Source organism: Neoarthrinium moseri, assembly GCF_022829205.1.
Source record: "Neoarthrinium moseri strain CBS 164.80 chromosome Unknown scaffold30_Wmoseri_CBS_16480, whole genome shotgun sequence".
Lineage (NCBI taxonomy): Eukaryota > Fungi > Ascomycota > Sordariomycetes > Amphisphaeriales > Apiosporaceae > Neoarthrinium > Neoarthrinium moseri.
Genome location: NW_026055144.1, coordinates 257021 through 282658, shown reverse-complemented (window position 1 = coordinate 282658; position 25638 = coordinate 257021). Strand labels below are relative to the sequence as shown.

The following is a 25638-nucleotide window of genomic DNA, read 5'->3' as shown; positions in this document are numbered from 1 at the left end:
CTACCCGTTGACGTGTTTTTGGTGCCCGTGAAAGATGTCCCTCGTTGGGCTGGTGTGTAATGTCTAGACGTTCCATCACCGGCCACGACACTCTTCGGCTTTCATGGCTGATGCTACACACGGTTGGTAGTTGAAAGCCAGTATGTGCCATAAGAGTGGTAGGTGTGACTACGCACAAGCAGAGCGACTCCCGCCTCATGAATGGCTGCTTTGTTCATATTCTTCTTATTCTTCTAGATCAGCCATCTCTCTATTGATTTATGGCATGCTGACCTCCTTGGCCGAAACCTGACCCGCCATCTGGAACCAGGATATGATACACGCAAAAATACCAGCCAGCGTATTTTCCTTCGTCGTTGATGTTCGTTTTTTTCCCCCCACAATGACACGCTGCCCAACGCCATGGTCATGAAAACGGCTTATTTCTATTTGGGGCGGGGAAAGCGACACTATTTCTTCTTGTCCTTATCGCCACTCTTCTCTGCCGACTCGCCGTTGACGCCGTTGACGCCACCCTCCTTCTTGTCCTTATCGTCCTTGGCACCGCCCGCAGCGGCAGCGGCGGCCTCGTCCTTCTTGGCCTCCTTCTCCTCCTGCTGCTGGCGGTTCTGGATCTTGTTCTCGATCAGGTCGTGGAAGGCGGTGATGGCGCGGATCAGACTGCTCAGGTAGATGGCCAGCAGCTGGTCGTTGGTCTTGACGCTCATGGCGTACGAGAGCTCGCCGCCGGTGCTGCCCGGGCGGCCGCCCTCGCTGCCGGGCTTGGGCGTCGACAGGTTGGGCAGCAGGTTGAAGATGTCTTGCAGGTTGCCGAGCACGGCGTGGTTGACGGGCAGCTGGCCGTCCTGGACCTTCTGCAGGTAGGCCTGGATCTCGCGTAACCGCAGGTGCAGGCCCTGCAGCGACTGGAGCTGGTTTGTGATGCGCGTGGACAGGGTGCCGATGGCGACGTCCCGGATGTCCCTCAGCAGGTGCTCGACGCCGATCTCCTCGGCCTCCTCGGCCTCGATGGTGGACGGGGTATGTACAAAGGTCTTGGAGGTAGCAGTGCCGTCCTGTTGGGTCGGGGAAAATAGTAGGTTAGCCCTATGGGTACCGACGACGGATGGGCTAGGGTAGCAGGGAGGGAGGGGCGGAGACTACTTACATCCTTGATCTCCTCGACGGCAAAGTAGGCGTCGGTGGGCACGCCCGACTCCTTGGGCTGGACGTCGATGATGACCAGCAGGGGGTGCGGGGTGTAGCGCTTGAACAGCTCGTTGATCTCGAGGTCGGAGGCACGCAGCTTGGGGCCGGAGTGGTACCAGCCTATTAACTTCTCGCGGGCGTTGACCTTCTTGAACATGTCGCGCATGTTCTCGACGTAGTTGTGGTCGAGGAACCAGACCGAGGGGTCGTCGTTGTCCTCCTCGAAGGGGACGGCGAAGCTGTTGGAGACGCGGACGTTGGTGCCGTCGTTCTGGCCTAGCAGGACGCCGACGACGCGCTTCCGCGTGCCCTTGGCGGCTCTGTTGTAGTGGTCGACGACGGAGAGGAGCACGAGGGGGGCGACGGTGACATTTTTGGAGACGAAGGCGAGCGTCTCGGCCGTGGTGGCGGGCATGATGGGTGGTGTGTATGTGTGTGTATGGGCGGGCGTGTGCTTGTCCGACCGGTACGGTCTTCGTCTTCTCTGCGTCGATCGAGCGGTGCGGTCTGTCCGATGCAAACAAGGGGACCGAGACCGTGGGTGCGAAGAGCGAGGAGAGAAGAATGCGGCCGGGCTGACGATGGGATGGAGGGTGCGATTCTCGGATGGCGGGCAGGGGAAGGGGACGGGAAGGCTGATGAGGATGAGGTGCGTTTGCGTAGTGGTGAGGCTGCCTTGCGCCCGCCGCCATGGTGGCCCGCCGAGCGAGGGTCCACCAACGTAACTATGGAACCCGACCGGATCCCCTAGCAAGCTCAATTCCTGGTTGGGCCTAGCGCCCGCTGCAGCCCACAGGTGCTCACTGCTCCGTTCCGTGCTCAGAGCTCACCAGTCCCCCCGTTCGTTTACCTAGGTAGACATTGGACGAGGCCAATGAACCCGGAGGCTTTGTTCAGGGCATTTCCGCATTTCCAAGCTGTGGCTGTGCGACTTTTATCACGACGTAGGGAAAGCGGAAGGCTGCCCTCGAGACCGTGATCTTTCATGATATACACTATCTAGCTAACTGTTGTAGGAGCCAATCAAGTATGGGCACTTCGCAAGGCCTGATTGAAACAGTATATAAGAGTTAGGGCAACTGAGCCGAGCTCGACACTTGGGAGCCTTCTCCCGACTGCCCATTCACAGTACTAAGCTACTTAGGTACCTAGCATAGTTGGGGCACTACGACTATAAACTACGGCACCCTACAAGCCGCAACCGCGACCTGCATCTAGTGTGACTACCCACGCTATGATTTCAAGGTTGAAGCTATCAACCGACAGGCACTGTGGTGCACAGTTGGAGGCTACCTTACATAGACTAGAAGTGCTTAATTGGCCATCTAATGTATCCATCCAAGCTGATATCTAAACAGGTCGCCCACCGAGCTAGGTCGTACATACAAAACCAGGACAAGCAACAAGGTCTGTTCCATGTGGCCAAGTTCTCAAGTGTACACATTGTGGTCGAATTGAAACACCGTATATGAATTGCCGCCCCTCATGAACACGAGGAATTCATCATCCCCAAGCAAGTATTTCTTGTTATACGCATTGTCAATTACCTCCAGCCTGTTCTTTGACGAGACGTCTTTCTGCCAAAAGTATTGCGGTGGGCCCATCCTAGACAAGTCTAGGCAAAATGCGACGTCCTGATGGTACGAACCCTGGGCCAGGTCCTCGTCGTCAGCCCAAGGTATGGCATGAGCGTCAACCGCGGCGATGGTTTGGCGTCTCATGGGACCCGAAGCGTGCAACCATGTGCATACAGCCGTATGGACAGGGAGCTGGCTCAGTGACTGAACTGGCCGCTGTGTACTTGGATAGTCCAGATCCTGCTTGCATCCACCTATGGCTAAAACGTTATAGCCGCGGTCAGAATAGGTAAGATGCAGTAGCTGCTGGTTCCAGAGGCTGTAGTCCTTCTCTCCTACCGGAGCCGAGTCGATGCGGTTGTGGCCACGGAAGTGGTGACGGGCAATGCGGAACGCTTTGGTGTAGAGGTTGAAAGATACCGATATCTCAATATCCCGGCTGGATCGCCGACAGCACACCCCGAATTCACGGGCTTCCCGATCATTGATCCATGCCTCTCTCAACACTGTTTCACACAGTACGTAATCGCCATGAGAGCTGGCCTTTCGCAGTGATATATAACGCAAGTATGGGTGCGATACATTGATCTCGACGGGGCTCCGATACGTCTTCCATGATCCGGCACTGAACTCTTGTACGATTAGGGTCGTTTCAAAAAAGCTTGCGACGAAAATGGCACTGCTGTCTTGAGGGTGCACGATGAAGTCGAAATTATCAACGTAGTCCAAGTGACGGCGGGGGGCGCCCGCATACATGGGGTCTGTCCTTCCCTTGTAACAAAGGGCTGTCTGCAACGGCGGGTCGAGGTCCCTGTGTTTGAAGTGGCCGTAATAACACTTTTCTAGTTCGCCTTGCTTGTAGGCAGCGACGCTCGACATATCTATGGTCTGTAGACCCGATCCGGAACTCCATACGAACACGCGGGCATTGGTCGTGACAGCAAGCACTCGTTCACCCTCGGTGACGCAACGAATCAATGGCATCGGAAGAGTAACGGAGACGCACACACTGCGCTCCAGGTGCCAAATGCACATCTTGCGACCACTGGACATGACAAACAACTGGCTCCCGAGCGCCGTTTCGTATTGAGCCTCGGGCGCCTGAGGATATGGGAATGCATAGGCCCTCCGGGTTCTCGTCCTCAGGTCATCAATGACCACAAGAAGCGGTCGTTCTGTGATGGACGAGGTCCATGCGATGCGGCCGTGAGCATACCACAGAATCTTCTTTCTGCTCTCATGGTCGGCATTGGCTGGTGGAAGAATCAAACTCTCATGCTCAGCTCTCAGCTTGTTTGAGGCTTTCGTATTCAGGAAGGCATCATACGAGTGGACACCGCCGCCACTGATGGGTAAACTCGTGTCGAGAATAAAATAGCCCTCCGAGCCAAGCCTCAGCTCATGCTCGCGTGCAGTGATAAATCGACCATGCACGCGGCGACATATCTTCATCAGGGCACGCCTGAAGATATGGCTTTGCGTGACTGACTTGTCCTTCTGTGCCTCGAATTGAACGTGTTGCACCAAGCCCGGCAGGCATCGATGCGCAAACTGCGGCCACACGTCGTCGCTGAGACCGGCACGACGCCACGCACGGCAGACGCAGAGATATGCGGCGAAGTCATCGCGGCCCAAGTGCTCAATGATCAAACGATGGACCTCGATGGGAATGCGCTGGAGACAGCTGGCGGCAGTGTCTGTGCCAGGCTCCTGTCGCGATGGAACACCGACCAGGTGCTCCAAAAGCGAGAACAGCATGACGCCATGAGACCTCAATTGTCGGCCGTCAACACCAACCAACCTACACGCCGTAGCAGGTTACCGCCTCAGCGGCTCAACGGAAGAAGCTGGCACATCCCGCCCCGTTGCTCCATCCACGGCGTGAGATTTAACCGAGCTTGCTCGCAAGCCAAGGGCCGGCAGCGGTGCTTGAGCAGCTTGGCACACATTTGGCTTGTGAGTCTTGTCGCTCTTGTACTCAAATGCCATGGGTAGCTGGTTAGCGCCTGGCGAACCCACTAAAGAATCCCGTCGGCCAAGGCAGACCGGCCACTCAGGTGGCCCAATTGCGCTGCTAGCGGGTCCCCCAGTCTCCATGTCTCCATTGCTCCATTGCTCCACCTGGCATCGGCACACGTCTCTGCACCTCTCTACTGTACCTGTGCCAATGTGCCTGTCAGGGCCTGTTGCCAGTAGCAGGCCTAGGTCCAGTACCTAGGTAACTAGTCGCCAGTCGTTAGTAGGTAGGTAGGTAGTGGTGAGCAGGGCGGCAGGGGTGGGAAGCTCGTCTCTCTCTCAACTCGGATCGCCGTGCGGTTTTTGTCGCAACCTGTTCCCTGCGCCCGTGAATTTCGACATTTCGAGTCTAAAGTACCGTCCCGAATCGTCAAGTTTTAGACTTCACCACTCCTCCCTCGCCCTCGCCCTTCCACCTCGCCCATCCCATCCTCTCCTCTCCTCTCCCCGGTGACTAGCAGTCCTCTTCTCTCCTCTGCTCTCCTCCCCGCACTTCTTTTCTTCTTCTCGGTCGCCTCGGTCCGGCCCTTCTCTTCCGCTTCCCCAAATCCTGCCAACCATGGGTGTTATAGACAACGAGGTCCAGCGGCTGCACGATGTCGTCTCCGCCCTCGAGAGACGTGTCGAGAAGCTCGAGGAGCGCCAGACCGGCGAGGCCAAGCCCACCGACGGCGTGCGCATGATCCTCATGGGCCCTCCCGGCGCCGGTGAGCTGCCCTTTTCCGCCTCATCCAGAGCCATTGGCCGCCTGCGCCTGCACCTGCGCCTGCCCCAATGGCCCTATCCAGTCCTGCCGACGGTGCTGACTTTGACCTCTTCTAGGAAAGGGAACCCAAGCCCCCAAGATCAAGGAGCGATTCTCGTGCTGTCACTTGGTATGCCCACCCAACGCGCCCATCCAGCCATTGGACCCCGGGAACTGACTTGAATCCGATCCTCAGGCCACCGGTGATATGCTCCGATCCCAGATCGCCAAGAAGACCTCCCTCGGCAAGGAGGCCAAGAAGATCATGGACGCCGGCGGTCTTGTCAGCGACGACATTGTCATTGGCATGATCAAGGCCGAGCTCGAGACCAACAAGGAGTGCAAGGGCGGGTAAGTTCCTCTCCGACGAAAACCGACATGTTTTCATTGTGACACGCGCGGCAATTCTGACCTTTGGGCCTCCCCACAGATTCATCCTCGACGGCTTCCCGCGCACGATCCCCCAGGCCGAGGCCCTCGACAAGATGTTGGCCGAGAAGAAGTCGCCGCTGCAGCACGCCGTCGAGCTGCAGATCGACGACGCCCTGCTGGTCGCCCGCATCACCGGCCGCCTCATCCACCCGGCCTCGGGCCGCTCCTACCACTCGACCTTCAACCCGCCCAAGGAGCACATGAAGGACGACGTGACCGGCGAGCCCCTGGTCCAGCGCTCCGACGACAACGCCGACGCCCTCAAGAAGCGCCTCGTCACCTACCACGCCCAGACCAGCCCCGTCGTCGGCTACTACAAGAACACGGGCATCTGGAAGGGCATCGACGCCAGCCAGGAGCCCGGCACGGTCTGGAAGAGCCTGCTGAACATCTTCGACGCCGACAAGAAGAAGAGCACCATCCTCAGCAAGCTGACCGGCAACTAGAGAGCCGGCATCCCCGGCTTGTCTTTTCCCCCGTTGTTTTGGTTCTTTGCCGCATTGAAAAACGATTGACATCCAGACCGTCTAAATTTCTTGCATGGATGATGATGAACGCCCACGGGATGGATTATTTAGAGCGTGTGTTGCCTTTTTGGGGGGAGCCAAACCTGTACAATGGAGGCGTGTGGGACACCCAGGGGGGCAGAGACGCCGAATGAGATAGAAAAAGGGGGGCCCGGCGGCCTACTGAACTGACGAACCTGTATCATATGAAATCTCGTTTCCTGGCGGCCGTTGTATGTACAATGAGACTTGAATGAGACTGCCGAAAAGGAGACTTGGGGACACACTCCAGTCACTCTTTTCTCACGTGCATGTTCTGCTCTGATCTGCTATGCTAGGAGCTGTCTGAAAGCACCAAATTGCTTCAGAGCTCAACTTCCATTAACGGCCAGGTACGGGACACATTCAGCTGTGTCCTCCAGCTCATGTATGCCTAGGTATACACCTCAAACTCCATACTCCAGTGTGTGTTGCCGCAAAAGGGGGTATCAGCCATTCACTCCCCTATTCCCATGAGCCCCGTCTACCAACGCCATTGCCAAAACATATCCCAAAGCCATAGGCATAACGTGAAAAACAACATCCACGCATTTAACTCCCCATCACAGACCCCCAATCAACCCAGCCGCCTCGACCCTGCCAACCCGCCGCTCGCCCACGTAGCCGCCCAGGACGCTGCCCCAGCGCTCGGCGAGCACGCAGGCCAGGAGGTGCTTGCAGCAGGGCGGCGAGCCCGTCCCGCCGCCGTCGCCGTCGTCGTCCAAGCTCAGGCCGCCAAACTCCCACTTCTGCCCCGGCCCCGTCGCCATGCCGCCGGTCTCGTCGTCATAGCCCCACGTCTTTGCCGGGCCTATGCGGTACGCGCCCGCGGTCCTGGTGGCGGACATAGTAGCAGCAGTAGTAGAAGTAGAAGAGTGCGAGGGCGGTGGGAAGGCCCTGTATGCAAAGGCGGCGCAGTCGCAGTTCCACGCCGCCGTGCGGACGACGTAGGTCGAGCCCCCGGCCGTCGCGCCCGCTGCCTCTCGCCGGCCGCGTCGCGAGCCCGCCTGCGCCGAGCGCACCAGGTGGAAGGTACCGGCCGCCGCGTCCCGGCGCGCCTGGTCCGCCTCCTCCTGCTGGTCGACATCCTCGCCCTCTTCGCTGGCGCCACAGGCCGCCGGCGGCCGAGGGAAGGGAGGTGACGATGCGGGCGGGGCGGCGACGACGGCCTCGTCGTCGTCCACGAGGACCCGCGTCACGAGCCCGCGGTCCAGCAGGTCCAGGGCCGGCAGGAGCAGGGCCGGGTAGAGGACGTGCAGGGTGGTGAGGAGGGGGCGGGCCTGCGGCGGGAGGCGCGCGAGGGGGTTTGAAGCCGGGGACGGCTGGTGGTGGTGCGTGTTAGTTTTTCCGCCGGGCCTTGCGACGTCTCTTCCGGCGGCTGGTGGAGGCACTTCCGGGCTGGGCGGCCGTTGCACGGCTAATGTGTTGAGGAGCGCCGTCAGGACCGCCCGCGGGGCCGGGAGGTGCGGCGGCGGGCTCTCCATCGTCTCGGGACCGGTCTTCCTAGACCTCGGTGCTGTCCGCGCCGGAGGAATCCAGGGTCGGGCGTGGTGGTAAAGAATTACGGCCTGGCAACACAGCTGGGTATGCTGGAGCGTAGGCTTGAGAGGATGGTGATGGAGGTGATGATGATGTTAATACGGGTACAGTGCTTGTGCTGCCAGTCGGCACTGTCTCCCGGACTGGCAGTACGACGGGTCGAATGATGTACGTTAGACAGACGCGAATTAGTATACAATGTAGCATGGTCTGGATGAGCTTAGATATGTCCCCGTGGCTTGTCGAAACCCAGCTTGGAAAAGATTGTCAGCATCACGGCCGCGGGTGCATGCACAGTGAAGGAAACGGACTTGATGTAGATGATCTGGCTCACCGACGCTGCGATCCAGAGGAACCCAACCAGCAGCCTCTGTCTTCGACTGGGCGTTGACGGCTGTTGTGGCATCGTCGAGTCGTCTGCTAGAGCCCTCAAGTCACCGCGTATCGCTGGTTCACATAACTTGTCGTCCGCTGAGAAGGTCTCTTGTAGCGGCACATTTGCCTTTGGCATGCGGTTCGCTGTTGGTGATTTTCAGGGGGCTAACTTGACATATTCGCTGGAGTAAGGCATGGAATGGCCCACACAGACATCGAGTGGGACTTATTTTCTATCTTGAATGCCGGTTGCGCCTTTTGAAGAAAGAGCGCTGTGATTTCAATAACCATACCATCTACCTTGGTAGGTGTGCAAGGCGCATCAGTGGTGGCTTCCATCTCGACAAGACGCGGCAATCCAAGAACCCGGCGGTAGTCAATGGAATATATTCATCAGTTGTCTCTGGGCTGAAAATGTACATCTAATCTTAGTGTCTGCTTCAAACAAGTTTTTGCTCGCCAACGCCGCCCGTATGGTACAAACATGCATCACCCGTCTGCTCAAACCCACTCCTTGGGGTTCTTCAGCACCTCAAGAAGCCGAGACTCGCGGCTGTTGGGAGCAGGCTCGTGCATGTATCTCCACTGCGCCGTCAGCGGCAGGCTGATCAGGATGCTCTCCACCCGGGACCCCGGGACCGTAAGGCCGAAGGCGGTTCCGCGGTCGTGAACCAGGTTGAACTCGACGTAGCGGCCGCGGCGGATCTGCTGCCAGTCCTTCTCCTGCTGCGTGAACGGCAGGTCCTTGCGCTTCTCGAGGATGGGGAGGTATGACGGCAAAAAGCTGTTCAAGACCTCCTTTGCGAAGGCGAAGCCGTTTTCTTGGTCCGTCTCGGTCTCATCGAGGTCGTCGAAGAAGATGCCGCCGATGCCTCTCCGCTCGCCTCTGTGGCTGTTGTTGAAGTACTCGTCGCACCACTTCTTGAAACGCGGGTAGAACTCCTTGTTGTGCTTGTCGCACCCTTCCTTCAGCGTCTTGTGGAAGTGGACCGCATCCTCGTCGAACAGGTAGCTTGGCGTCAGGTCGCTGCCGCCTCCGAACCACCAGGCATCCGTGGTGCCGTCCGCGCGCATGGTCTCAAAGTAACGAGCGTTCATGTGCACCGTGGGAGCCATGGGGTTCTTTGGGTGCAGCACCATGCTCAGGCCCAGCGCGTAGAAGGGCAGCTTGTCGACGCCCTCGGCAATGTTCTTGTGGTTGACGCGCATGTTCTCGATGGCGGCCTTTGACAGCTCTCCGTAGACGACACTGATGTTGACGCCTCCCTTCTCGAACACATTGCCATCCTGCAACACCATTGACAGGCCGCCGCCGCCGTTTGGCCGTTCCCAGGTGTCCTTGCGGAAAGACTTGCCATCGATCTTCTCGAGGGCGAAGACGATCTCCTCCTGCTTCTGGCGGATGAACTCCTCCATGCGCAGACGCATCGGCGAGTCGAGCGTCACACCTTGCTCGCGCTTGGTCCGCTCATCGAGCTCGGCGAGAGAGCGGGTGTCGAACTGCTTGGGCGTCTGCTGGGTCTAGAGGATATGCAAGTCAGCCATCAGGTCCCGGAGGCATTGGGATTCACGCCGACGCCGTGGGGTCATCGTACCAAGGCATACGACGCAATCGAGACAGTCACCACAGCCGCCGCAGCCCACACCGCCGGGGTCGCACGTTGCGAGGCTGTCCTTCCGGATCCCGTCGAAAAGAACCTCTGAGGCAGTCGAGGCGTAGAGGTCGGCCGATGCCTCGGCAGGGCCAATTGGCACACGCGCCGCTTGAACATTGTGTCTCTGGATCGACGGGACTGTGCTACTAGCTGCCCTTTCGTGGATAAATAGCTGGTGCTTGAGCAATTGGCAGGCGAGCGGGATGTCAGATGTTATAAAAGAGCGTCAGAAAAAAAGTTGGCTTGTCATGTGAGGCTGCAGCTCAATCGAACGTTGGTCGCATGGTTCAGTTGAGAATGCCCCAGCTTCCCGGGAGCTTCCAGCGCTAGCCGGGGCCCGGCAAGGGGTTCGCATCCCCCACCAGCCCACCAACACGCCATTCGTCCACGAGCCGTCAGCGCCTCGACCGTCCCTTGCATCTCGCCCTCGAGGCGTCTCCCCGGCGGCTTCGGCCGTCCGACGGTGCCGCGACAATTCCCAGGAACGACTGCCGTGCTGCATACGGTACACGGCATCTTCAATTAACCGATCGAAATTGGAAGCCTTCGAGCAGTCAGTCCATCATGGCCCACCGCTATTCATCTGTTCTAGGGTTTGACAATGGACTCTACAGACGCCGCTCCGAGTACTTCGACAAGCACGCAGAGGGTGCCACGCCACTTTACACATGGTGTCAAACCGTCGGATTACCCAGAATAGCCAGGTGAGCTGGCGACCTCACTATAGGTTAAGACAACTCAAACGTTCTCGAAGGCGTGGGATCTGTGTACAGGCTCAACTCCGCTTATGCTATGCAATGTTGTGCTTGGGGTGGAGCCCAGGCGAACATCGGATGAACTAGGTAGGCATAGGTAAGACAACCCCTCTTCTGGCCAGTCATCACTGCTTTCACTCTTCCTCTCAACACTTCCCTATAACTCCCCGGCTTTCTATATACTGGACGTACAATTCTGCTTCCTACAAGTCCGATGTCTCCTCAACAGTGCAATCTCCCCCGGGCCTATCGGTCGTCTTGTGGAGCTCGCGGCAGATTGCGTGTGGAGAAACGGCAAAGAAAATTTTCCTGGACATAGTCATCAATAGCGGCCCGACTCTCAACCACCCAGTAACTCAACATCCGATGTGGTGTAGTGGCTAACATTTGACGCTCTCATTAACTTGACCCGTCAAGCCCGGGGTTCGATTCCCCGCATCGGAGTCTGTCTACAAATTATTCTTTTGCCGTTGCCGGATAGTTTGTCGTTTCTACTGTTGGTCGGGTGGGCACGTGAAGATGTGTATAGAGTTTGACGACCGTGACTGATTTACTTGATAACTTTTTGCTGATATGGACCAAACAAACGTCAGACCATCTCCAACAAGCATCTGATGGATCTTTAAAACAATACAGACTATTTGTTTATTCTACGTTTTGGGTGTATACAACACCAGTCACTGTAATAAGGTCATTTGAGCAGGCACTGCCGCCACAAGCTAAAGAGTAGCCCGGCCATCGCTCCTCCCAGATGACCTGTATATCCCAGGACGTAAGGGATGGTTGTCTAGGTAGCTTAAATGCCGTGTCAATCGTACTGCCTACAACGAACAGTGTATTTCACAGTGGTGAGAATTTGCTTGCTTCTTTTTTTTTTTTTTTTTTTTTTTTTTTTTTTTTTTTGAACGCCGGGATACATAGCTGGAGACTTCGTATTATATTGGCACGTAGCGGTTGGTTTAACGGCGCCAAGGGTCGCTTCAAACGACGAATTCGTAAGTTTAGCTGAGCTGGCTGCAGAAGTTTGATACGCTTAATATTGATTTGTAATACCAGAAGACATGGATCGCTGAGTAGAGTTCGCAGTCAGAATTACCAGTGAGGGATCAAGCAGTTTTAAACCGGCTTCCGGATGCTATTCTGAAGTACGTATCATGATAGTTGCAAGTAGATAAACCAAAGGCGGTAGCCTACGAATCTCATTTCGAGGTCAGGCACAACCACAATGACATTTCTTCAAATACTCCCCGAAACGGCCTTCAGCTCCTCGGCCAAAGTGAGGTACTCTCTTCCCTTGGCCTCTACATATCCGACCGCATCAGAACCCAAGGGAAGTCTCAGCGCAACCTCTTTGCCCTCCAGCAAACCAGTGCCATCCACAGCCTCCACAATGCGCAGCGCCGTCTTCTCGGCACTTGCGCCCCTACCCGCAGCGTATGCCTGTAGGATGCCCTGCATCGTCAAGTCTGCCGCCGTGCCCTTGTACGTGTCGCTCGAGGGTATGATTACACCGGCGCCGTTCGGGTCTGCAATTCGCGTGGCCACCATCCCGGGCTCAACGAGCAGGACGCGTATTCCAAAGGAAGAAAGCTCCGCCTGCAGCCCCTCCGTCAGGCCTATAGTTGCGTGGTTAGCCCAACGCGTCTCTGCTGCTCGAGGAGACCTGGCATGTGTTCTGCATACCTTCTAGAGCGAACTTGCTTGCACTGTACAGGCCCAGGCCGGGGGAAGCTCTGATTCCGTTCGAGCTGCCGACGTTCACTATTGTGCCGGACTGCCGCGCTCGCATGGATGGAAGGAGGGCTTGCACAGTGCGCAGGGGACCGAAGAGGTTAACAGCGAAGAGCTCCTTGGCGTGCTCGACGCTTGAGTTATAGTCAGTACACGATTTTGTCCTTCACAGCGCTAAAGCTGAACACCTGTGGGGCTCACCTTATGTCCTCAATGCTGCCCGATAAAGCGTAACCTGCATTGTTAACCAGAACATCAATATGCCCAAACTTGACCACGGTGTCCTGAATCTTCGTCTCGACGTCCGTAGCACCGACGTCTAGTTGCACCCAAGTAGTTCCCAGCTTCTCAAGCTCCACAATTGTATCTGGAGTCTTTGATGCATCCCGATAAGTCGCAATCACTTTATGGCCCGCTGCCATAGCAGCTTTTGCAAGCTCAAGGCCAATACCACTGGTCGCGCCAGTGATGAGCCATACTTTTGAAGTTGACATCTTGAAATCTTGATTATGTAAAACGTTTTTGTGGCGACTGCAAGTGGTTTCATATAGCGGGTTGCTCTTCACTGTCTTCACGTCCCTAGTCATAAGCATTATATACAATCCCCGAGCGAAATTGCTGATTTCTTTGCATCCTCAGATCTACGTAGCCTAGTACGTCGGAGGCGTTGGTGGCTCCGTCCATGGAACAATTCACTTCATCGTCAGCATATTTTTGTCCACAACACGGTATGCCGATCTTCGAGGGTTTGCGGTTAGCCCGCCGCCGCCGGACAGACGCTGCTCCGTCCACGGCTGTGCTTTTGTTCGTGGTGGGGTGGACCAGTAAGCTCGCATTCGCTCCTCATTCGGATATGCCGGATGGTTTGCACCAATCAGAGCGCAGGACGAAGTCCGGTTTGGGTATCAGCTGATAGACGAGTCTTCTCTCCCCTCCGCCAGGTTGAACTTCAGCCCTGTTTTCTTGTTTCACCCGCCAGATCCAATCTGAGACATCGGAAGTGTTTAGAAGCCTCCACTGAGTTGTGTGCGTACTGGTAAAAAGAAATGCCCACACGGTACAACAGAAGCGCAAAAAACATACAACACCAGGTATTCGCTGGTGGTCACCCACCCAACTACTAATCCGGCTCTTCCTAGTTTATCTATGGGAGAGCGGACGGGATCCCGAGTTCTCTAGGAGATATGGTCGTATGTGCTAGTTATCAGGCATGTTCAGTCCTATATACGAAGCCATTAGGAATCACTGCCCTCTCCGGTGTAGGATAGAAGACGGCCTTAAAGGGGAAGTACCCGGGGTTGCACTGCTTTATCCGCCATGTTGCAGAACCGACTGGCTTGAGAAATATGGCGTTTTAGATGGATAGAATCCTTGTTATTTAGTGACAATGTTGAACCTTTGTTGATGCGTCTCATGACATCGTGCAAGAACTGGCCGTTCCAATGACTTGATCTCATACACTTGTTTCCAAGCCAAACCTGCCTTCTTTGCCGCCTCTTGCAAATGTTGTATAGTCCATAATCACTTCAATAAATTCCAAATGGCCGCCGCAGTACCAAGAAGCGGCAGACATGACCTAGCCAGATTTAACGCACCCCATCTGCTCAGCGTGGCGCGCACCACGGCCTCGGCGACACCGTAACCTTCTTTGTGCCCCATGCCTTCAAGCTCGACAATGGTGTCGCGAATGAACAGGAACGTAAAAGGCACGATGCCGAGCGTCAGTGCGGCCGCCACAGCGAACCCGCGCCACTCGAGTCCCCGTGCCGCGTGCGTCCACGACACGTACAGGTACGAGGCTGTGATGGCGGCCGCTGCTGGGGGCATGTATGACTTCCCCCGGTTGAAGGCAAGTTGCCACACTTGCAGCATGATCCCAACTGATGCCGACGAAGACAGCAACGGTGTGATGGTAAAGAGGGAAATACCGGCACCGGCGCCTGAGTTGAGCGTTAAGGTTTTTCTCTTTATTTTCGCTGGTATCTTTAAATCGATAGGGTTGAATGTGACTTACCAGCCGCCCAGGCCGAAGCAACTATACTTGCCGTCGCCGTTACTGGCAGTGGACTGCTGGTCAAAGACATGACGGTGTAAGTTGGCCTATGCGTGCGTGTATGGGTGTGTCAGGTTTGTAATATATACAAAGTTGTTGTCGTTGAGACGATGGATTTGAGTGAGCTGTGTCAAATGGGTGCTTTTCTGAACAGGGTCTTGGCGTGGAGTTATATGTTTTGCAACGGACTACTTTGCGTGATAGAAGTGCGGATCCGGACCGAGCCCCACAATTCCGGACTTCTCAACTTCTCCGAGTTGCTTCCGCCTTGTGCCACCTTTCCGGGCCCAGCCAAATACATACCACCGTGGATAATGATTAATCACCGGTGGTAGGGGAAAAAAACAACGAGCTTCGACGCACGATAGTTTACCTGTTGAAGTGACGGTCTTGGTTTTAACCACTGGAACGAGCCCAATTGGTGAATAATGCTTGAAGTGATACAAACAATCCCTATGTTGGGCCAAAGGTGAAATGTTGTAGGAAGCATGCTCTCATTAACTATCTACATTGTGAGCGAAGGCTATTGGATAACGGGGGAAGACCAATCAAGTTTGAGAAAACTCTGGCCAAGAACATATGTTCCTCTACAGTATTAATGGAGCACACCGGCATCATCGAGACAGTGGGACCTATTCTCACTACCCTTTTGAATGTTGGCTTCGACATCAGTTTCCGACGCTCTCTCCGTCGAGCTATGGGACATAGTGGCATGCCACCTCCCAAGTCGCGATATCAAAAACCTACGCTTGGCTTGCAAAGTTTCCAGTCCAGGTTCCAGCTCCGCCTGAGCAGGGTCTTCCTCTCTGCCAACCCGCTCAATATCCAAGTCTTCCAATCCATTGCTGAACACGAGACTTTCCGCCACGGCATCGTTTAGATCGTCTGGGACGATACAGACGCCCTGCGCTCCGCAAAGTCACGGTCACGCCGGCGGCCCATGGGTTTCTGTTCGCACCGCTCTACAAGACGCCCATGATCCATGTGTTCCAATACGGCCTCAACTACCCGATCCCGCGCGGCTGGCCGACGCCCGAGGTTGGGCAGGGCCCGTACGCTGTGGAGTCGTGGGACGATGCGGGGGAACGGCGGAAGTGGCGCGGTGTATATATTGTGCTGCACGAGCTCGCCCGGCAGGAACACCCCGTGGTCGAGTTCCGCCTCGACGCAAACGGGCTCAACACGGCCTTGAACTGCCGCATGTTCGAACGGCCGTGCCAGGAGTACGATGACTTCGGGGCGCTGCTCGGCCGCCGGGGCTTCCGGTACTTGGAACTGTCGCTTCTGGCGGATGCAGAGGATGAGTGACTGGAAGTCGTTCGGCAACGGGCGCCTGCATGCCGCGCTGCATGAGGCGACAGACCTCGAGCATCTTGATTTTCGGATTCAGATTGACGCCGAGCAGGATCTCGAGTTGGACCATCCTCCGTCGTTGCACCCCATGCTCCCACTCGATCAACGGCCAGAACTGCGACACCTTGGGTTGATGAACGCCATTGTGACGCATGATGACCTTGTATCCATCCTGTCAGGCCTGCCGCGGACTGTCCGCTCCGTGGAACTGAGAAAACTGCGGTTCACGGATGAGCGTGAGGGGCCGGGTACTGGTCAAGGTTGGCGGGGTTTGCTGCGCTGTCTTCGTGACGACCTGGAATGGCGCACACGGCATCCGAGCGAAAGACCCCATGTCACAGTGCATATCGGCTCGCAAGAATCGGGGATATACCGGTATCTCTGCCTAGATAAAGAAGTCACAGGTTTTATATACACAGATGGGGAGAACCCCTTCGGCGTAGCCGAGGAATGGAGTGGTATGAGTCCCCCCCGTCTTGGTGGGTGTCGTCAGAGACCCGTTCGAGGCGGACTACGAAGCACGGGAGTAAGGTCGCTCGTCACTGGATTATGAACATTTTTTTGTCTATATGTGTGATCCGTCCCTTTAGTCTAAGGCCTGCTGTACAAATCGGAGAGATAACTGCGGGATGACGCTTCATATCAATCGAGTTTGTCTTCGCTGCGCATTGGGTATATAGCTCCTCCTGCAGGATCACGAGCCTCTCTTTCTCTTCCACTGCATCAGATACGTCTCTACCTCTTCTTGAAACTGCCTCCCTGTCGAGGCTGCTGGCCATACGATCTCCGTCCTTGCACCTTGTTGTCCCTGCTCATACTGGCACCCAACTGAATATCCACCCGAGGCGGGGCAGTGAAACCAAAGCTCTTGGCGACCTTCTTCAAATCCAACTTGCTCACATCAAAGACTGATCTCAGACTGTGGCTGGCATACGCGTGAATGTAGGACTTGAATCCATCCTTGGCGGACTGGTGAAGGTAGTAATTTTGCGAAATAAGCTTCTCTAGCTGACTCTGGATGTTGATGATCTTATTGGATGGGAATTCAAACTCGGAGACAGGTACCTATAGAAGTCAATATGTTGAGCTTGAGTGAGATTGACAGTGTAGGCCGAATTCCTGTATAAAGAATGCGACTGGGGCCATTCTGATGATGAGTTGTGAGATTCAAGGTGACTTACTCGGGCATTCTTCAGGTGGCCTAGGAAAGAAGCCTCACTGGGCTGCAGGAACATCAAAGACCTGCCCTTCGAACTGGCACGGGCGGTACGACCGACTCTGTGAATGTAGTCTCGCGGGTCATCCGGGGGATCGAACTGCACGATCCAGTCCACGGCGGGGATATCGAGCCCACGAGCTGCGACGTCCGTGCACAGAAGGGTGCCCTGTTTCGCGTTTGAGAACTCGAAGAATGTGTTGGTTCGCTTCTGCTGCTTCTGTTTTCCATGGAGATCGAGGACCGGGAGGTCAATGTAGTTGAGCAGCTCCGAGTGGTACTTGACACAAGCACAACTGCTGAAGAACACAATGATCTTCTTCTTGGTGTTCCTCTTGAGGAAGCTGAAGAGAAGCAGGAATCGCTTGTCGGGCTCACAGAGCACGTATCCCTGCTCAAGACCCTCGGCCGTGGAGAACTGCTTCTCCTCGTCGACGTTAATGTAGAGAGGGCCAGGGCGCAGCGAAATACGGGCCAAGTCCTCGACCTTTGTGGTTTGTGTGGCGCTGAAAAGCATCGTCTGGCGGTCTTCCTTGGGCACTGCGATTGGCCACGTTAGCATTGCGTGTCGGGTCAATTGAGCAGTTTTGGGAAATGCTTACATATCTTGATGATTTGCTTCATCTCATCCTCGAAACCAATTTCCAGGATTCTGTCGGCCTCATCGATGATCAGGGATTTCTACGTGAGAGTCAGACTCCTGTTCATGCAGCCTCAAGTGGTGTGTGTAGCTTACCAGGTTCTTGAACACAAAGGGGGTGTTCTGCAAGTGATCCAACAAACGTCCAGGCGTTGCCACCAGCAGATTGACACCCTTGCTCAGCTTCTCAGCCTCGGCCTTTCTGTTGGCACCACCAATGACGATGCCGTATGTTTGCGAGTGGTGGGCCATCAGCTCGCGTGCGACGCCAAAAATCTGCAGGGCAAGCTCGCGAGTGGGCGAGACAATGATGACTCCGGTACCGTTGCGAGGCTTGAAACGGAGGGAGTTGAGCATCTCAACTGCCGGGATGAGGAAAGCCAACGTCTTGCCGGAACCAGTCTTGGCGGCGCCCAGCACGTCCTTGCCTGCCAGCAGCGGAGGGATGCCTCGGCGCTGGATCTCGGTCATGGTCTTGAAACCCATCTCCTCGATGGCCTTGTTGGTTCGCTCGGAGAGGTTCAGCTCATCGAACTTGCTGGCGTTGGAGTCGGCGGTCGGCGGTAGCGTCAGGTTGCCGGCGTCGGGGAGATCCTGGCCGGCCTCCTGGTCTGCGTCGCCTCCAGACTTGGCCTCAGCCTCATCGTCGTCTTCCTCCTCCTCCTGGTCATCCTCAGATGCGGACTCGACATCCTCCTCGTCCTCCACGTCGTCGTCGTCGTCGCTCGAGGGCTCTGCGGGAACCTCTGGCTCTGCGCGCTTCACCTTCTTGGCTTTCGGGGCAGGCGCAGCGGCGACGGGTTTGGTAGCCTTGCTCGGGGCCTTGACGGCATTGGCGTCGCTCAGCTTTCTCTTCTTGGTGTGCGTGGTCGAGCCCATGGTGGCGGTTGGTTGATTGAAGTTGCAGTCGGGACGGACGACAGGTCTTGCAGGGTCCCGGGTGGGTGGTGGGATGTCTTTCTCTCTCGCCCAAACTTTTTTTTCGCTTATCGGCCACCGCAGGTTGCGATAAGAAATTGATGGCCGGTCTGGCCGTCTAAAACGCTAGGTAACTTACAGCGTAGCGTGTCCACTAAACTGATCTTATGCCCCGTGCGTTGGTCGATAGTACTTCGGTACCTTGCTTTCAAGTTGGCCAGCATTTCCAGGTACACGCCTGACTGTACCTATCTGCGTCGATGTAACAACTGCTGTACAGCAGCTATAGTCTCAAAGTAAATTAACGGTAAACATATGGTTGAAGATACCCGTAAAGTTGGGTTCGTCTTTTTTTTTTTTTTTTTTTTTTTTTGCAAGACACGATCCTTAGCAGCCTCTGAGAGATCACTCATCTTGCTACTCTACGCCGCCACCACAGCGCTGGCTGTTCGCACAGCATAGCTCTCTGTCTGACCGTCTTTGCACTGACGACAGTTTCCGCATCGAAGTAACCGCTCCTTCCTAATTCCAACACTCCTTTCCAACCGTTTCCTTGCGCCAGGGTGCCGTCGTCGAATAGAGTTGCGTCGCAGCCACGCGGGATCGAGTGGTTAAATCGGGCGGATAAAGTCGACCCGCATATTCTGAGCCCTCAAGGCACTCAAGGCTGGTGTCTCGAACAGCCTGCAGCTTACGAAAGGATCTTGCAGATTGGACCTCGGATCCTTGAACCCAGCTTCTCTTGCTTTCACCTGTTTAAAAATAGTCTCCAGACGTCCAGCTCTCTCGTTTTAGACACGGCAGATAGACTTAGAGCCTACAAAGACCAGGAATCTTACAACATCTGCCCTATAATCATGACACTTTGGCGACAACTTCAAGATAGACTTAAGAGATAGACAACCATATCGCAATTATCCATCAGACTTATCCGTCAGACCAGTCCACACCTCCTACTGATGATGATTGTTCGCCATGTTTCTGAGGTATCCCCACTGCTCTCAGCCGGCAGGTTAAGCGTGGCCAACATCACTCGGAATCGATCATGCTGGACTCAGACCTTGTCATGGGATTCCACGGCCCGCTACGTTGCAATATTGAGTAGCATTGGCTCTGTCCTATGCATAGGACCGTCAGCTGCAGAACCCGTGGGCCAAGACGAATAGGCAGATCTTTGCCCTGCCACTCGTCGAGTGCTCGTCATCAACGATGCGAGCTGCCTTGAGCTTCTGCGAAGGAAGGCGCAGCTCCGGTCCTCATTGGCCTATTGTCAGAAGCTGAACTCATGGACGCGGGATCTTTGGTAGAGGGGTAAGACGGCAGGTGACAAACAATCCGGGGTAGAGGGTGGCACTGCATATGTTGCCGAACCCGACTATACGGGGGGCACTGCCCTGCGTATACTCCTTGTTCAGGGGCTCAAAGCGCGGTATGAGAGCTCCCCAAAGACGGGAAGTCGTGCACCCTAAAGCAGATAAGCTTATAGTCATACGAGCTTGTCTCGGCTCCTAGCTCGGTAATCGGAATTGGCAATACTATAAAGGGACGAAGTTCGTCAAAGATCGAGGGGCCCGAGGTCTTGGTATCGGATTCTAGTCTTGCGTCAAACCATATTTTTTCTCTTCTACCATTGATCTACTATGAAGCTACTGCTGCTCATAATGCTGGCTGTCGGCCTTACAGCCGCGCTCTCTCTTGAGGCTGAAGCCTCCAGACCCCGTGAGTAAACATGCACACATGGTTTAGGATACATCTCTACCCACCATAGCGGCTGGTTATAAACCCAAAAGCACCTTCAGAACCTTCTGCTGACAGGTCACCATCCACTACAGACCGCAAGGTCCGGCGACCCAAGAAGGCCAGCGTCGGGACCATGCGAACCCCCGGCATCCCGAAGGACGCGCCGTCCGCCTACAAGACAGCACTGGGCAAGGCCTCGGTCAAGCTCGACAAGAAGAACCTCAAGAAGCTGCCGTCGGACTTGATTGACCCGGACTCGCCTGACGCACCCATCCAGACGCTGCGTTACCTGAGGCGGCAGGTGCAGGCGCAAGACTTTTTCGAGTGCCGGTCTTCGGTATGCTTGAGTCTCTTGTTTCAACTGCACCCTTTCATTCCTTCATCTCTTGCGTATCGCGTTACTTCCCGCTGTCCCTCCCATTACTCCTCTGTCCTACACCCTTATAGCCCCTAGTATATATGTGTCCATACAGCCTCCTCCCTTCTCTTCTCCTCACTAACACGCTCCGTGCCCCCGCAGTCGCCGGCGCCCACGAGCTCGGACTGCAACACGGTCATCGACCAGGTGTACGCGTCGCAGCAGTCGCTGGTGGTGGCCGGGGGCTCGTGCCTGCTGTTCCAGTTCAACACGTGCTGGGGCTTCTTCTGCGCGCTGTGCGAGCAGCTGGCCACGTCGACCGACTTCATCGGCAACCAGCTCGGCTCCGTCGAGTCCCTGTGCGTCGAGAGCGGCCAGGTCGGCACCATTGTCGGCGAGGACCCGCCCCAGTTCGACGTCGGCTTCGTCTACCGCGGCCAGGGCCTGCCGACCTACGACGTCTGCTAGTCTAGGTCTTGTCAGTGGCGCTCGGGGGAACGGAGCGAGGGAGTGTCGAGTCTTGGCATGAGGGTAGAATCGGGTCATGTAAGCAACTGATGGTGGTCGGGGAAAAGTGGGAAGGTGAGAGTTGACAGTGGGCAATAAGCAATGATGAAAAGGGGGTGGAGGAACAGGTCCGGTCGCCGAGCTTGTTGTGCAACAAAGGAAGCATGCTGAACTGACTATCCCGTCAAAAGGCTGTACACATTTACCATGGTCGCTGTGGATTACAAAGTGATGCAAGAGTAAGTATGTAAGAGCACACAAATATCATCATCAATTCATAGCCCGAATGTATGCTTGACTTGTAACGCTTTGGTGGTTCCTCTCCAGCCATGAGCTTCCTTACATATGCACACTGTTTCCCTTATCCTCTATGATCAAAAGCAAGCAATCCCGGCTTGCAATAATTTCGCCGGCCCAAACCCCCATTTGATGCACCGAGGGCCGGCCAACAAGCCAGCCCAGTTCCGCCCGTCAGTCACAAATCATATGCTTGGCCAAGTGAGAATTGCCGCTCGACCATCTCGGTGGCTTTTGTTGCCTACTGAATACATTTTGTTTGGCGCCTGTTCTTTCTGCTCAGACCAGAGGTTGCCTGGGCAGTCGCAGAAACTGCGCGATAGTAAGTCTATGTGCAGTCTCAGAAGACTTCAGGGACAACCGCATCTACGCAGTGCCCGTAGGGTCTTCATGCTTCGCGGTACTGCCCTTCGCTCTCCAGGTGCTGACGGCAGGAATATCTGCCTGCCACCTCTCCTCGTCAGTCCCATACGCTCTAGGCGTGAGCTTAATCAGACAGTGCAGAGGGACGTTCATCCAAGGGGATTTCGCCTGATCTTTCTTCATGAAGTACGCGTAGATGCATCGCAGAATTGCCTGGTGTGTGACAATCAGGATATCCTCCGACCTCTCCAATTCCATAATGATGGGCTCGAGCCGAATGACGACGTCACGGTACGACTCGCCGCCTCGGTACCGGTAGTTGTACTTGTCTTCGTCACGAGCGATGAAGTCCTCGGGGTACTGGTCCTTGATTTCCTGGTACGTCATGCCATCACAAAGACCAGCGTCCAGTTCGTCCAGGGCTTTCCACTGCAACTGGTTGTAATTTTCGGGCAGGAACCTAGCGGTTGCTATGGTTCGTTTCAGGGTTGATGTCCATACCGTCAAGGGGCGGTCACCCTAAACAGACAAGTTAGCTCACTGAGGCACGGCCATGGTAAACCCAACGCTGTAGCCTGCGGGCCACAGCGCCACGGCGGTAGGATACACCTGGGCGGACTTACACCGACTGACTGGCGGACCAACTCCGGCAGCTTCTGGGCATATTGGTGTCCCCGCGGCGATAAATCGGCATCTCCGCCTATCTTGCCGTTGAGGTTATATAACGACTCCCCGTGGCGCGACAGCCACACGGAGCGCGGGCGAATGTGGAGGTTCATGAGGTAGTACACCACACGACTCTGCAGGTAGTCCTGTATGCGGTTGATGATGACCTGGCTACCGACGTCCATGATCTTCAGGTAGGTGTAGTCGCTCTCGTCGCCGTCGCCGTCGATTGTCTTGTAGACCTTCTCGTAGTTCTTTATCCTGTTCCGGAAGTCGAGCGCAGCCTTCTCGGGATCCTGGCCCTTGTAGTCAGGACTCGTAGTCTTGACGTCGCGGATGTTGGCCATGATCATCTCCTCGTTGTCGCACTTGGACTCGACGAAGAGCACCTCGATGCCCTCGCGGGTGCAGACGTCCATGACCCACTTGCGGCGCTCCTTGGTCGAGTTGGTGGCGTCCAGGATGCCAATGACGCCGCCTTGCTTGAACCAGGCGAGCATGTCGGCAATGGCGGCCTCGGCGGCAGCCCGTCGCCGGCGCTCACCCTCGGTGTTGCCAATGTCGAAAAAGTCGGCCGAGGGCTGGGGTGCGTCGGTGCGGCGGTAGTTGCCCACGTTGAAGGTCTTGGCGTCGATGGAGAGCCATTGGAGGTATCGTTGAGCTGGTCACGCGAGGCGAGATATGTTAGCCAAGCGAAACACCAGACAACTCTGTATGCGCGGGCGGTGGGGGATAGTCGCTATTTACCTTTCTGTGCGATATAACTCTTGCCTCGTGCGGGCAATCCTACCATGACGACGCAGATCTTGGTGTCCTCGACCTGGACGCCCCGGCCGTTAGTGCGAGGTGCCATGCTTGCTGCCGACTTGCTACAGAAACGTCCAGCTTGGGTTGTTGGAGTAGCAGCGGAAGCATGTGAGGCGATTGGACACAGCCACCCAAAAAAGCAAGCAACACAATGGTTCAGGGACCAGAGGGGCAAGGCCGAGCAGAAGGGGGGAGAGACAATAAAGAGGGAAAGAAAGAAAGGCACAAGATGAGGCTGTCAGGATCCCGTGCGACAGGAGTGAGGCACAGAGAGAGAGAGAGAGATAGAGAGAGAGAGGGAGCGAGAGTGGTCCGAAGGCTTAGCTCGCACGATGGAAACACACGATGGGATGTGCATGTGCAGGTCAGTTTTTCTGCCAGCCAGCCAGCGCAGCCAGTGCCAGGTCGACCGACGTGCATGGCGATTCCGTCACTTCGGGATTCTCAGGGCCAGAGCCTGCCCAGGGCTGCCAGGCGTTCCCGTTCCCGGCCCAGCGGCAGTGAGCCAGTGGAAAGCTTCGGGAACACCCCGCAACGGACCAGGGAGGGGGGGGAAGGGGGGCGCCCTGGGCGGGCCACTGGGCGGGCCACGGCCTAGCCGTGCCAGGCCTGACTTGCCTGGCAGACGGAGCACCCCTGCTGGACGACACTTGATAGTATCCCCGTCCCACTATACTACTCCGTAACAGGGCTGCCGTTCCAGCACGTCGCTGACGGATAACCCCCTTCGTGTGTCCCTCTGACATCAGGGCAGAATCTGGACCTCCAGCTCGTTGCTCGGGATCCATCCAGCCAGGCCCAGCGGGCTAGGGAAGTTCCACCGCGCGAGCCACGGAAAGACTCGACATGGCATGACAGCTGCAAAGCTTGTTGCTAAGTAATCTTGCTCTCCAAACGCTCATGCATGCATGCGTGCGCCCGTGTAACTTATGTACGTATGTAAGCAACGCCTGGCACGCATGGCACGCAAGAGTCGGTACGGTACGGTGCAACGCCGTCCCTCGTGTGTGGAGGCGACCAACGCCGACAGACGCATGTAGGGTATTGAGAGCCGGCGGTAGCCTTAACAAAGTGGTCAAGTACCGTGATGCAGGTGTGTGGCTCGCCCGGATTGATATCGTGCCACGAGGTCTGAATTTTCTCCCTGCGCGGCGATAATTCCCGGCAGCTCGCCAAGGATTATCAAATGCACCTTGTGGCTGGTTTCTTTGTGCTGTTATCCAGACACCATTGTTGGCCATCTCAATATCATCTGCGACGGGAGTGATGTGCACACACACTGCGATAGCCCGCTAGGGCCAGGGTCCTCCGCAAATTCGCGGTACCGGTGTTGTCTGCTCCCAAGCTGCACATGACAGTGGAAGCGAGACAGCACAACGTTTGGTAACAAGAAGCCCCGAGGCGCGGGCGCCTAGTTCCGCGCCGTCGGTCCAGCGAAGGAACCTCACGATGCCCTCTGCAGCCCAGTTCAGCCCGGCTTGATGGGCGGTCTGCCAAAAGCAGCAGCTCGTCGGTGCACCCCCAGCGCCCGCCCGTCTCCACTGGAGGACGGGATCGTGAGCTCCCTTCGTTTCCGCTGTCTCATGACCTCGGCGGAGTAGCGGTGTGACAAGCCGACCCAGCACCCAGCATCGGACGGGGGTGCTTTCTTCTCTTCCTGGGGTTTGACATGCCCGGCGGTCGCGCCGTCCCGGGCCACGATGCGGATAAACAGGACTGATTGCATACGACAGAAAGAGACTTGTTCGTACCTTGCTGAAACTCCACGCATGGCGCCGCGACCCGCCGCTGCCGGCGACTACACCTCTCATCGTGAGTGGGCTTTTGCTTTCAAAGGTCCGTATACGGTTGACGGAAGAAGAAGTGCCCCCTGTCCTCTGAACCTCGATGCCGTCGTTGCGGCTCTTACAAACGTGCCCCGCCCCAAGCAGAGGATGCAGCTCGAGCCCTCGGTCGTGACTGAGATCGGTGTTTCGTGGGGGTGTCGCTTGGGCTTGGATCTGAGACGGGCTTACAGAATCCAAACCTTGGCTCTCAGTCAGATCTCGGAGTCTGGATGGAGTAAGACTGTGACCGGACACAAAGAGCCGCAATTCGCAATTGTCCGGAACATTCTATGTGATTGATTTATCTCACCGGCTCTCACTGCAGCAGCGCGCCAA

At 56.1% G+C, this 25638-nt stretch overlaps 11 protein-coding genes across 11 annotated transcripts; 3 read left to right on the top strand and 8 right to left on the bottom strand.

Annotated features, from left to right (window-relative positions):
- Positions 1 to 449: 449 nt before the first annotated feature.
- JN550_007698 (uncharacterized protein) lies at positions 450 to 1603 on the bottom strand (the record flags this gene model as incomplete). Its single annotated transcript, XM_049319577.1, has 2 exons — positions 450 to 1055; positions 1148 to 1603. The coding sequence occupies 2 exons, from the start codon at positions 1601 to 1603 to the stop codon at positions 450 to 452; spliced, it is 1062 nt and encodes a 353-aa protein (XP_049170355.1).
- Positions 1604 to 2618: 1015 nt separating this feature from the next.
- On the bottom strand, positions 2619 to 4523 carry JN550_007697 (uncharacterized protein; the record flags this gene model as incomplete). Its single annotated transcript, XM_049319576.1, has 1 exon — positions 2619 to 4523. One exon carries the CDS (start codon positions 4521 to 4523, stop codon positions 2619 to 2621), a length of 1905 nt encoding a protein of 634 aa, XP_049170354.1.
- Positions 4524 to 5340: 817 nt separating this feature from the next.
- On the top strand, positions 5341 to 6404 carry JN550_007696 (uncharacterized protein; the record flags this gene model as incomplete). Its single annotated transcript, XM_049319575.1, has 4 exons — positions 5341 to 5488; positions 5604 to 5656; positions 5723 to 5877; positions 5957 to 6404. 4 exons carry the CDS (start codon positions 5341 to 5343, stop codon positions 6402 to 6404), a joined length of 804 nt encoding a protein of 267 aa, XP_049170353.1.
- Positions 6405 to 7066: 662 nt separating this feature from the next.
- Positions 7067 to 7987, bottom strand: JN550_007695 (uncharacterized protein; the record flags this gene model as incomplete). The annotated part of the gene is made up of 1 exon (XM_049319574.1): positions 7067 to 7987. One exon carries the CDS (start codon positions 7985 to 7987, stop codon positions 7067 to 7069), a length of 921 nt encoding a protein of 306 aa, XP_049170352.1.
- A 931-nt stretch (positions 7988 to 8918) lies between these two features.
- Positions 8919 to 10189, bottom strand: JN550_007694 (uncharacterized protein; the record flags this gene model as incomplete). Its single annotated transcript, XM_049319573.1, has 2 exons — positions 8919 to 9938; positions 10013 to 10189. The coding sequence occupies 2 exons, from the start codon at positions 10187 to 10189 to the stop codon at positions 8919 to 8921; spliced, it is 1197 nt and encodes a 398-aa protein (XP_049170351.1).
- Positions 10190 to 12063: 1874 nt separating this feature from the next.
- Positions 12064 to 13052, bottom strand: JN550_007693 (uncharacterized protein; the record flags this gene model as incomplete). Its single annotated transcript, XM_049319572.1, has 3 exons — positions 12064 to 12443; positions 12511 to 12692; positions 12760 to 13052. The coding sequence occupies 3 exons, from the start codon at positions 13050 to 13052 to the stop codon at positions 12064 to 12066; spliced, it is 855 nt and encodes a 284-aa protein (XP_049170350.1).
- Positions 13053 to 14079: 1027 nt separating this feature from the next.
- Positions 14080 to 14642, bottom strand: JN550_007692 (uncharacterized protein; the record flags this gene model as incomplete). The annotated part of the gene is made up of 2 exons (XM_049319571.1): positions 14080 to 14498; positions 14573 to 14642. The coding sequence occupies 2 exons, from the start codon at positions 14640 to 14642 to the stop codon at positions 14080 to 14082; spliced, it is 489 nt and encodes a 162-aa protein (XP_049170349.1).
- Positions 14643 to 15586: 944 nt separating this feature from the next.
- Positions 15587 to 15919, top strand: JN550_007691 (uncharacterized protein; the record flags this gene model as incomplete). Its single annotated transcript, XM_049319570.1, has 1 exon — positions 15587 to 15919. One exon carries the CDS (start codon positions 15587 to 15589, stop codon positions 15917 to 15919), a length of 333 nt encoding a protein of 110 aa, XP_049170348.1.
- Positions 15920 to 16699: 780 nt separating this feature from the next.
- Positions 16700 to 18699, bottom strand: JN550_007690 (uncharacterized protein; the record flags this gene model as incomplete). Its single annotated transcript, XM_049319568.1, has 4 exons — positions 16700 to 17029; positions 17146 to 17720; positions 17783 to 17861; positions 17917 to 18699. The coding sequence occupies 4 exons, from the start codon at positions 18697 to 18699 to the stop codon at positions 16700 to 16702; spliced, it is 1767 nt and encodes a 588-aa protein (XP_049170347.1).
- Positions 18700 to 20399: 1700 nt separating this feature from the next.
- Positions 20400 to 21304, top strand: JN550_007689 (uncharacterized protein; the record flags this gene model as incomplete). The annotated part of the gene is made up of 3 exons (XM_049319567.1): positions 20400 to 20457; positions 20571 to 20815; positions 20999 to 21304. 3 exons carry the CDS (start codon positions 20400 to 20402, stop codon positions 21302 to 21304), a joined length of 609 nt encoding a protein of 202 aa, XP_049170346.1.
- A 702-nt stretch (positions 21305 to 22006) lies between these two features.
- Positions 22007 to 23522, bottom strand: JN550_007688 (uncharacterized protein; the record flags this gene model as incomplete). Its single annotated transcript, XM_049319566.1, has 3 exons — positions 22007 to 22522; positions 22627 to 23330; positions 23417 to 23522. 3 exons carry the CDS (start codon positions 23520 to 23522, stop codon positions 22007 to 22009), a joined length of 1326 nt encoding a protein of 441 aa, XP_049170345.1.
- Between the last annotated feature and the right edge of the window lie 2116 nt (positions 23523 to 25638).